At 34.5% G+C, this 12,464-nt stretch overlaps 1 protein-coding gene across 1 annotated transcript; it reads left to right on the forward strand.

The window, feature by feature from the left end:
* Positions 1-87: 87 nt before the first annotated feature.
* On the forward strand, positions 88-9,895 carry TWF1 (twinfilin actin binding protein 1). The gene is made up of 9 exons (XM_023752265.1): positions 88-361; positions 1,642-1,719; positions 3,899-4,077; positions 5,272-5,367; positions 6,641-6,745; positions 8,376-8,501; positions 8,777-8,927; positions 9,047-9,168; positions 9,562-9,895. The coding sequence occupies exons 1-9, from the start codon at positions 88-90 to the stop codon at positions 9,730-9,732; spliced, it is 1,302 nt and encodes a 433-aa protein (XP_023608033.1). The 3' UTR covers positions 9,733-9,895.
* Positions 9,896-12,464: the final 2,569 nt, after the last annotated feature.

Raw genomic sequence — 12,464 nt, forward strand, 5'->3', positions numbered from 1 at the left:
CCGGGCGCTCCCGGCCTGCGTCCCTCCCACCCCGGGCCCGGCCGCCGCGCCGTCGCGCGCACGGACCCGAATTCGCTGGAGCGAGGAATGGTGTCGCGCGCCGGGCAGGGCGTGCTGCAGCGCCCGACCGTAGCCCACTTTCCCCCTGATCGGTGGGAGACCCGGGAAGTGAGGCGACGTGGCTCCTTTTGCTGTCGAGAGACGGAGAGTTTTCCTTCTTACGGTCCAAGGGAGATTGTTACAGGATTTGACTATAAAGAGAAAAATGCTGGCATGGTTTTCATCTCCACTGAGAGTTTCCAAACTCTTCCATATTTTCTTCCCAAATGGGAACATGAAATACGTTCTGAAACCCCCGAGTGTGGGGTGTTTGGCTCTTTTTCTCAGTTACTGCCCCGGGGACCTGGGCCGCCCGACCTGCGTGGCCGCCTTTAGTTGCCGTGCAGGCAGTTGCATGTGCAATTACAGCTGCCTCCCGTCCGTGTCGGAGAATCGGCAGCCTGCAAGCGCTGCCCGCGTCACGGCCAAATAATATATCCCGGGGTTACTCGAGATCGCTTAATGAGTTCTGCCAGAAACACAAGCCCTTCCTGTTAGCGGACGGCGAACCTTTTCCCCTAGCCTAGATGAACATGTCATTGTCTTCTGTTCGTCAGGGTCCTGGACAGGACCCCGCATCTGCCCTGCACACACAAACATAAACAAAATAGATTCAAATCTGTTTTTATCTGTCCGCGGTGGTTTTGACATTTAAATATGTCATGATTTAACTTTGACGCTTGAGCCTTCTCGCAAGCACTGCTTTAAATACTGTAGTGGTTCTTGCTGTCAAGCGTGCAACCCAAGAACGAAATTGGAGCTTTAATGGGAACACAAGGGTTAGATTTTTAAGTAGGTATCTGCTCAGTGAGCTTATTCCAGCATTTGGGGGAATACAAGTTAGAAAAATGTAACCAGAAGTAAAAGCTTGAATGGGTTTTATTGGCTTTTTCTTTAGCCGAGATAGGATATCTTATACTTAGTGTTATTTCTAATGAGAAAATGTAGAAAATTGATAAAGGTGTTTTTGTTTATCATAAGCTTGAAATTGGAGTAGAAGAGAATGAAAGCAGGTTTTCAACTTTTTTCAAAGAAGCAATAAAGGTATTTTTTTCAAAATTGTAATTTGTTCATTGTTGGGTTTGACTAATATATTCACTGCCTGTGTGATTTCTTTTTTTATTTTTTAATTGATTTTAGGGAGAGAAAGAAACATTGATGTGAGAGAGAACATTGCTTGCCTCCTGTAAGCACCCCAATCAGGACAAACCGGCAGCCTGGGTATGTGCCCTGACCCAGAATGGGGCCCTGAGACACCTCCGGGTCTCGCTCCAACCAACTGAGTCACACCGGCCCAGTGTTAATTCTGCTATGGAATTATCTAGTTAAAACAAGTTAGCATTAACATACTTTTAAAATATATTTATATTTCTTAGCTGTATACAGTGTCCACTGTGTTTAAATTACTGATAAGAAGAGGATGCTATGTACTCAGGATACTTTGCTTTGTATTATAATTCATTTTTCCTCACTTAAATAGCATTAGAAAGTATTAATACATAAGTATAAAAATAGGTTTATATTTCTTTATCTTTTCCACAGCAAGTGAAGATGTTAAAGATATCTTTGCCAGAGCAAGAAATGGAAAATACAGACTTCTGAAAATATCTATTGAAAATGGTTAGTTAAACATTTTTATATATTGCTTATCCGTGGATTACTGGGTGTTAGATTTTAAACTTCTAAGTCATTGTCAGTGACTTGAACTATAAATGTGAAGCAAGTTCAAAGCTTGCCTTTAGCCAACTTGGATCCTATACATTTTGGGCGTGTCCCATGGGCCTCTGCTTACCTTCTGAATTCTGAACTTTCAGTGAAAAAGAAAGATGTTTCTGGGAGGAATGGGAGAGGAAGAGAAAGATAGAAACATCAATGATGAGAGAGAATCAACGATTGGCTGCCTCCCGCACACCCCCTACTGGGGATCGAGCCCAAAACCGGAGCATGTGCCCTTGACCGGAATTGAACCTGGGACTCTTCAGGCCAACGCTCTCTATCCACTGAGCCAAACCGGCTAGGGCAAGAAAGATGGTTTTTTGTTGTGACACCTTCCTCTTTTACTCTTTGTCTCGGTTTCTGCATGCCAATCCATTTCTAATGTCAGGGCTTCCACCTCTGGAATGGAAATCAGTAATGGGATTATCCAAAAAATAGTTATTTGTGAATAGTTATTCAGAAAAGTTAGTTTTGAAATAGAGACAGAGGATTTCAAACTCTCCTGTTTTCTCCACTTGACTGCAGTCTACGCTGAAGAAATGATTCCCCTTCTTTTGGGAAAACGTTCTGAGAACGTAACAGACTTTAAGTTGATCTTTCAAAATCTGTAAGCAGGGAAAATTTGGTTGGGTGGAAGAATATTTTAATTCTGCTAGATTTGAATTTGAACAATTTATTTTATAACTACTTAATCACAAATGAATAGGTTAAAATACATCATTAGCCCAATTTCATATGTCTCCTTTTTCCCCCATTGACCTCTCCCGCCCCCCAGCACATGCCCCCACTCCCCTATTGTCTGTACCCATCGGTCATCCTTATATACATGGATAGAAGTCCTTTGGTTGATCTCTTACCCCCATTCCCTGCCTTCCCTCTGAGGTTTGACAGTCTGTCTGGTGCTTCCATGTCTCCGGATTTATTTTTGTTCATCAGTTTATGTTGTTCATTATATTCCACAAATGAATGAGATCATGTGATATTTGTCTTTCTCCAACTGCCTTATTTCACTTAGCATAATGCTCTCCAGGTCCATCTCTTAAATGTTTTGAAATATTTTGCTTTGGAAAAATAACTTGTCCTCTCATAAACTGGAAGTAAATATAATTTGCTCTCTATTTTCTACTTATATATTAAAAAGGCTAGAATAGTTTGGAAATATGCAGTTGTTCTACATATATTACCACATTGAACAGGAATAAACTGAATAGCAGCATATTTTAGAAATGCTGAGCTAAAATTTTAAACCATCATTTCTTAACTGACTAAGTAAAATGGTAAAGCTTGACTAATATCTCTACAGAAGGAAAAATGACAGTTTCCTAAATCATTATTTTCTGGTTTTACTTTATTTTTATCCGGAGAAAATTTTTTCAATAAGGATAATATAACAGATACTTCCATCTTCTCTTAATAACTGCTACTACTATGAATAGAATTTTATCATGTGACTATGCCACATATGGTATGTCCATTCTCTTATTGATAATATTTTAAGCCATTTTCAGTTTCTGCTGTTATATAATGCTGCAGTCAACACCTTTGTATATATGTGCAAGAGATTCTCTATGCACAGTACATTTACACTTTTACATGATTCTGTCACATAGTGCCTTAAAGTGGACAAGTTTTAAATTTGTAGCATTATGGCCAGATAGGAACTAAACCTGGTTTAATTTAATATTTCTTACTGTATAATTCATTGTTAATTTCAGAAATGATCTTTTGAGTGGTAGTACACTTATTTAAATATACTTTAATATATTAAGCATTTTAGGAAATATAACCACCCATTCTTCAGCCATCCAGCTCAACTATTTATGGTCATTTTTATCTTTTCCTTTCTTGAGTTTTTTAATAAGTAACATTATTTTAACCATGCTAGTCATAACATTTTTGTATCTGTTTTTAATACTACTTTATATCATAATAATTTTTTGTGTAGCACCCATTTTCCTTTCAACTTTTTGATGTGAATAATAGTAATCAGGAAATAACTAAATTTATTCTTCTATTCTTGGTTACTCTTTATCATTTGGTTTTTCAAACCATTTATGTATCTTTAAAAAATTATCCTTTATAGAGAAACTTGTGATTGGATCGTGTAGTCAACCTTCAGATTCCTGGGATAAGGATTATGATTCCTTTGTTTTACCCCTGTTGGAGGACAAGCAACCGTGCTATATATTGTTCAGGTTAGATTCTCAGAATGCCCAGGGATATGAGTGGATATTCATTGCATGGTCTCCAGATCATTCTCATGTAAGTAACTTTTTTGTAACTTGTTTAACATCAAATGCTAGAATTCTTTTTCTGAAATATTTCTAGGCTAAGAGAAAGTTAGGAAGCAACAATCATTTTCCATAGAAGAGAATGATCATGGAGAAAATCCTTGGATTGGTAATGTGGAATTAGGAGTAATGTGCTTAGATTCAGAAGTCTTGCCCTTGAAATTAGTAGAATTATTATTGATTTGAACTTTAAAATCTGTAGCAATTATAAATTACTATGGACCTCTAAAGAGTAAAGCTAACTACTTTGGGCTGAGAGTAATAATTGTAATAATTCTGAGAATTAATTGAACATTACATTAAATATTTTTAACAGCTGCCATTCAAGTGATACAGGTTGTGTTTTTTTGTTTGTTTTTTGTTTTTTTAGTAAAGTTAAAATTGACTAAATAGATTGACTAAGTAAAACAAAAGACAAAATTAATATATGGATACTACTGTTTTAAACAGTAATTCTCTTGTTTCTTGTAGAAAAACTACAATTTTTAAAGTTATCTAGATATCATTCTCAAGAGTCATCCTCCTCTTTAATTTCATATATCCTATCTGAAAGAAATACTGGATTTGACCATAGAGGATTATGAAATGATGATTTCTGTTGGTTGACAATTTCTATTGGTTTTCCGTAGATGTTATTAGAGTCTTTAATTATAGTATATATTGTAGTTCTTTTCATTTATGTTTCCCTCCTATGGATATACCATAGGTATATCACATATATCCCCTGTATACCCCATGTATACCATAGATATGCCATGAATATTTGATCTTAATTAGTAATGTCTAATCTAGATTTGCTTTTAGTAATATGTCAGTAGCAAAGTTACTTCATTTCAGTTTTTTCTTCCTCATATTTTAAAATAGTGTTTTAAGTAGGGTTTTTTTTCTTGAACTCATTTTATACTTTTAAAAATGAGTAATTTATAAGAATTTAGATTGTTTTCCACTTTTTGAAAAGTATGACATAAATTGAAATCTGCCTTAATAGCCGTGATAGTTTAGACACTGGTGTTATGTTTATTTGTAGACACATACTTTAGCGTATTGTAGTCAGTACAGTTTATTTTTAATGTGCTTGAATATTTTAATATATTCAGAAAGTGTTTTCTTTTGTAATAGTAGATTTTATCTATAAACTTCTAAGCAAACTTTCACAACTTAATAGGTTCGTCAAAAAATGTTGTATGCAGCAACAAGAGCAACTCTGAAAAAGGAGTTTGGAGGTGGCCACATTAAAGATGAAGTATTTGGAACAGTAAAGGTACAAAACTTATACTTCTATAATTATACCTGATGGAAGAACTCCTAAGTAATGGGTAATTGATATGAATTTGGATTGATGAATCTGTAAACATAAGAATAAGAGAGAAAATATTGTTATATTTCATATGATAGCTAAGTTAACTGAAACATTATACTTATCCTTTAAAAAATATGTTGGAATCTACTTAGTTAGACTTCAAAAACTAGAATATACCCTAGAAATGCTCTAGTTCAACCCCTCATTTAGTTCAACCATTTCATTTTAATGATAGTGAAATAGCCTCAGAAAAATTAGAGATTACTTGATAAAATATTTTTTAGATATTATGGACATTTATACCCAAGTTGTGGAAGCAGTAACTATTTTATTTAAATCAGAATATTGAGGCAGATAAATTGATTTGATAGTTAATTGGGATAATTAGTGGGTTGATTAATGTATTTTAATTAGTTAAATTATGATTAGGAATTTACTTTGTTTTAAAAGGAAATTGAAATATATTTTTTGAACAGGGTTTTCTTTTTTAATAGTGTTTCTTTGTTTTTGTCTAAAGTTTTACATATGTCTCCTTTTCCCCCGATTGACACCCCCCTCCCCCAACCCCCAGCCATTCCCACCCTGGGCAACCCTCACCGTCCCAGTGTGAACAAGGTTTTGTTGTCTAGACCTTTTTTCTGGTTTAGAAAGTAATATAATCTGTTGTGTAGAATACAAGATTAAATGGATTACTTTGCTTATTCATCATTAATTGTAAAATGGCCTAGTTTTTTAATTCTGTCCTCAGTCTTCCAAACCACAAAATTTTGATAAAAAGTAGACTTCTGGAATATTTTTTTCTTTGAAATAAGAACTTTTATTATTCTCTATGAATGATTATAGAGAAATTATGTCATTATAATAAGAATTCATAGTCTGGATATGTTGATTGTTAAATAATTATAGGGCAGGCTTCCCCAGCAGGTTAATGAGAATTGTCCTTTAGACTTACAGCATGACTGGTTCATCATGTGGCTGGCCATCACCACCAGCACACTCATAAAAAGACTTGGTAATTATAAAACTTGAGGAAATGAAGAGTAGATTCTCCCCTTAAATTTGAAACCTATAGAATAGAGGATTTAAAAAATAAGGAAAAATAGTAAAATTCTTGATAGTTTTATTTCAATGAAAACGTTTTCTTTTCTGTTAAATTGACAATTTGTTCTGAGTAACCTCACTGAGGTGTGACTTCCAGAGAATAACTAATAGTAGTGCATTTCTTTGCTTATAGGAAGATGTATCATTACATGGATATAAAAAATACTTGCTGTCACAATCCTCTCCTGCCCCATTGACTGCAGCTGAGGAAGAATTACGACAGATTAAAATTAATGAGGTAAGTTGCCATTTTGAAACCATTGCAAGCTTTTAAGTGATAACTAGACAATAAATAGGTTAGGTGGCTTACATTATTCTGTTTAGTTTAGAGACAAGACTATGCTCAATGTGTTTTCAGGAAAAAGGTTAAAAGTGAATATTAAACTTCACGTCATTTTCATAAATAGTGTTGTTTTGTCTTTATAATGTATGTGACAGAATAGTAAATCTTCCTGTTGGAAGCACAACTGTTTTTAACTTTGTACTTTAGATACTAAATAATGGGAAAAGTGTATGTTACCCATTTAGTGCAGGGAATACTGTATCTACTGAGTTTCCCTAAAGCAGGTTTTTGGTTTTTTTTTATGTTATGTCAGGGAATAGTGATGACTAAAGAGAATAAAATACAAATGCTATAGGATGTTAAGGAGTTCTAGAAGCTCTATAAATTTAACTTCTGTGGACACTACTTAGATGGTGTTTATATGTATATACTTATTTAGCATATTTGAGTCAATAAATTCCATATTATTGTTTATCATTTTTTAATGTGTTTACTGTATCCATTCTAATTAGAAGTTAGAAAAGCTACTGTATTTCTACTGGAATTTATAGAAAAGAGCAAGTAAAAAAAATAAAGAACAAGTAGCAGAAACTAATATTCATTAGTCTGACTAACAGACTAATAGGAATAAGTCTGGAAAGCGATTGAATATTCTTTAACCTGATAGCAAGGATCTATTTTTATATTAACTCAGGTAACTTGAGTAGGTACTTTTATGTGATTTTTTTTTTTACAAGTTTGATAGTTTGTTTTATTCCTTGCAATCAGAACCCAGAGGATCATATTGGGGTATGCATTTGCACATGTTCTATAATGTTTTCATTATCCAATATCATTTATGCTGTAGAATCTCCATTCATTTTTTTTTAAAGTAAAACTTCTTTTTGATTTTTTGTTGCAACACTGCAAATGAGACCCTATATAAGCTATCAGTTATTGAGTATAAAAGTCTTAAACATGCATTGAAAGCTTTCTTGAAGTACTCTTCTTCCAGTACATGTACACCCATGTTCTTAGTAATGAAAGCTCTGAATCTGGAACTTCTGCAGTAGTATACTTTGTTGAGCTGTGTGTGTGTCTTTGTATACTGTGTGTACTCCTTTGAATTCAGTGCATGGTATTTGTGTTACATTTTATGTCTAGCAGAACAAAATAAAGCTCTATACATACTTTATATATATATATATATATATATGTATATATATTACTGTCCATAAATCTTATCAAGTAAAATTTGATAATTAAAGGTGTAATATGAAGACACTTCAGAGAGCTTATGTAGCTCACTGCAGTTGTGCCAAACAAATAAAAACCCCTAAAACCCCATTAACACTTACATTCACTCCCCACATTTTCATAAAGATGTGTCATGCACTGTGCATGTTGACAAAGTGCTAGCAGGACATTAACAAATGTGAAAAATTACTTGCTTTTTAAGTTCGTAGTGTTTTAAGTGTTCATTTTAATTACATTGAAATGGGCAAGGGTGGAATGGCACTTTATAGTAGTGGGGTTTTGTTATATCTGCCATATGACACTGCTTAATGCTGGAAATTTATCCGTACATTAAATCTGTCATACTTAGGTACAGACTGACGTGAGTGTGGACACTAAGCATCAAACACTGCAAGGAGTGGCATTTCCTATTTCTCGAGAAGCTTTTCAAGCTTTGGAAAAATTGAGTAACAGACAGCTCAACTATGTGCAATTGGTAAGACATAAAATGATTATTATGAAATGACTGCTCTTTTTGGTAGCTTATGGCTTAGAGAAGGTCTATTTTTAATAGATTTTCCAACTTTTTATTTGTTTTATTTGCTTCCTGATTATTCTTACCCATATTTTTCAACTATAAAAGCAATGTATAATACATTCATGTGAAAAAGTTAAACCTGTATGTTTCCCCTTATCTCCTAGTATTTTAATTATCATTTTAAAATATCTTTGTATCTGTTTTAATGAGTATACTTTGTTTCTTATTGACAGGAAATAGACATAAAAAATGAAATAATAATTTTGGCCAACACAACAAATACAGAACTAAAAGATTTGCCAAAGAGGATTCCCAAGGATTCAGCACGTTACCATTTCTTTCTGTATAAACATTCTCATGAAGGAGACTATTTGGAGTCCATAGGTATGTGACACATTGTTTTTAACATGTTACTTATTTCTTGCCCAGAAGGCTTATGAGGTTTAGTATTTGCTTTAATTGATATGCTGCTAATTGTATTTGTTGTTATTTTTTTAACACAGTTTTTATTTATTCAATGCCTGGATATACATGCAGTATAAGAGAACGGATGCTGTATTCTAGCTGCAAGAGTCCTCTGCTAGAAATTGTAGAAAGACAACTACAAATGGATGTCATTAGAAAGGTAATTACCTACCTACTTATTTATGTAATTTATCTTATCAATAGTTATCTAATGCCTACCTATTTAAAAGTTTTTCAGTTTTTGCTAGATTTGTATTGCCTTTGCATGTAGTTCATGATGTATTGTGATTTATAAATAAAAGTGTTTCCTTGTTCTCATCATAAATCCTTAGGATCTCCTCCACTCCTATCATGATCCGTCTCCCTATAGATCTATACTCTAATATGTAGCCACAAACTATATGTGGCTACTTAAATTTTAATATAAATTAAAATTAAATAAAATTTAAAATTTAGTTTCTGAATAACACTAGCCACATTTCAAGTGCTCATTATGGTTTGCATGGTGTATTTTTCATTTTGCATTACTCTTTATTGATTTCTTCTCTTATAGATTGAGATAGACAATGGGGATGAGCTGACTGCGGACTTCCTTTATGAAGAAGTACACCCTAAGCAGCACGCACATAAGCAAAGTTTTGCAAAACCTAAAGGTCCTGCAGGAAAAAGGGGAATTCGAAGACTAATTAGGGGTCCAGCTGAAACTGAAGCCACTACTGATTAATATCATTATATTAAGTGTTACAATACTAGTTTTTTAAAAGTCCAACTTTTAGTACAGGAGAACTAAAATCATTCCATGTTGATATGTAGTAGAGAAAAAATTTGAACTTTTTGAAAAATAGCACTTTTCACTTCTGTGTGTTTTTAAAATTAATGTTATAGAAGTCTCATGATTTCTATTTTTGAGTTAAAGCTAGAAAAGGGTTCAATATAGTGATGTTTAATTTTGTCACACTGTTTTCAGAGTGATGATTCCACACTGTCACAGAATTCTTCAAGTTTTGTACAGTTGGGCCAATTCCAGAAAGTCTAATGTCTGAAAGTAAGATGTACTTCCTATTACTCTTTAGTGAGACAAAATTTTTTCTTTAAGGGAGAAAGGCCTTAAAATATTCATACTATTTAAGGATTATGTAATACCTTAATCAATAAAGAAAAAAAAAGAATCAGGTTAGGTTATTTTCTAAGCTGAAGATTAGTGTGCCTAAGAAGAGGTGGAAAGTTGCTTACTTTGAGGAGCAGGCTAACTCTCAGAGTGGGATCATGTTTGCAACTTTTAGAAACAGTGCTTTCTTGCAGCAGTCTTCTATTTCACTTTTTGGTTTTTTAAATGGCATTAAAATTTCAGAAGATCAGCTCACTCTGAAACCTTAAGGGCACAAGATATTTTCTGTACTGCAGGATTTCTCATGTCATTGGAAGACATGTTTATACAGCTTTAGTAAATTCTCTTTCTAATGCTTTAAAAAATTTCTATTTCAAAAATAAGTCATTTCATTGTAAGTAGTGTGAGGCCAAATATTTACGTTCAATTGAATGTAATATCATAGTATTAATATAATTCCAAAGCAAATATTTAAAGTCAGTAATACTGAAAACATCAAGATTGATTTCTCTACAAAACCATATATTTATAGGAAAATTGTGTTCTCTATCATTTTTGAGCAAATATTCAGATTTAACCAAACTGTTTTAAAGTCCCAGTACTTGGCCTAACACAGATGAACACTAAAGAATCTTGTTTCAATTTTTATCTTATTTCAAGACACATTTAACTGTTTTCCAAAGCTTTGCATTTTTATCTACAACCTACAGAGATTTTGAGCCTCATTTTTCTTTGATACTTGAAATAGAGGGAGCTAGAACACTTCATCATGTTTAATCTATTAAACCTGCTGCGAGAGCCATAACTTGGAGGTGTTTTCTAAATGAACTGTGGGGATCCAGAATTTAGAATTTTTTGATCTAAACTTTATGCTGCATAAAACAATATCAGAAATGCACATTTCATAGTATAAAATACAAAACACTCACTTTTACACATTATTACCTAAGGTAATATATGCACCTTTCAGAAATTCGATGTGTGTTCGAGTAAAGCATATTAGAGTAATTATAGGTTGACAGATTTTTTTCCTAGAATTAAATAAGTATTTGTGTGGGGTTTTGTTTGTTTACAATTAATCAGACTATTATGTTTGTGCAAAATAATCAACAGTAATGTTGCACTTGTTTACTAAAGATATATTTTAAGTTGTTTCATGGGTGCACACATAGACACAACATACACACAAATTCCTGCATTGAGAATCCTGAAGCTGTTGTTTTTAGTCAGGAAGATTGTTAACCTGTCATAAAATAATTTAGCAGTGAATGTTTTTCTGTACTATCCATGTGCAATTATACTCTAAATTCCACTACACTACATGAAAGTAAATGAACATTCCAGAATATAGATGTGATTATAGAGTCTTAAAACTAATTATTATTAAACCAATGATTGTTGAAAAATCAGTGATGCATTTGTTATAGAGTGTAACTCATCGTTTACAGTATATTTTAGGTGGTGTCATCATAACAATAGAAGGTGAATAACATATTCCCAATAAATTTATATAGCATTGAAGAATTACGTCTTCTGTGGACATTTTATAAGTGCATTTTATATTGCAATAAAAAATTTTTCTCTTTAAATTGTGTACTAAGTTGGTTTTCTAGTATAACCTTTTTTTAAATGTTTGGACAATTCTACATAATGCAATGCCTGGTGATAGGTTAGAAATCCCATTCATTTATTCATTTGTTAATTAACCTGTCTAAACCAAAAAGGACTAAGTAGTTTGAAGCCTATGCAAGTTGAATCAAGAGTGCTTCATTTAGATGAGAACTTTCCACTGCTGCAGTAGTCGTGGAAATGCCATGAGTTACACATTCCCATTGTGATAGAAACACCCAGTACAATAGGGCAGCAACATGCTTGATAAGCTCTTAAGGAACCAGCTTATTCAAATACTAGAGGCCCGGTGCACAAAATTCGTGCATGGGGAAGGGGGGGATCCCCTCAGCCCAGCTTGCACCCTCTCCAATCCGGGACCCTTGAGGGACATCCCTCTCAAAATCCTTGACCGCTGGCTCCTAATCGCTCACCTGCCTGCCTGCCTGGTTGCCCCTAACTGCCTCCCCCTGCTGCCCTGATTGCCCCTCATTGCCTCTGCGTTCTGGCCTGATCGTCCCTCACTGCCCCTCTTGCCAGCCTGGTTGCCCCTAACTGCCCCCCCCCCGCCTGCCAGCCTGATCACCCCTTACTGCCCCCCGTGCCGGCCTGGTCACCCCCCTCTGCTGGGTTGGTCACCCCCAACTGCCCCCCCACCTGCCTAGTTGCCCCTCACTGACCCCCCCTTCTAGCCTAATCGCCCCCAACTGCCCCTCTTGCTGGCCTGGTCACCCCTAACT

Source organism: Myotis lucifugus, unplaced genomic scaffold (assembly GCF_000147115.1).
Source record: "Myotis lucifugus unplaced genomic scaffold, Myoluc2.0 scaffold_30, whole genome shotgun sequence".
Lineage (NCBI taxonomy): Eukaryota > Metazoa > Chordata > Mammalia > Chiroptera > Vespertilionidae > Myotis > Myotis lucifugus.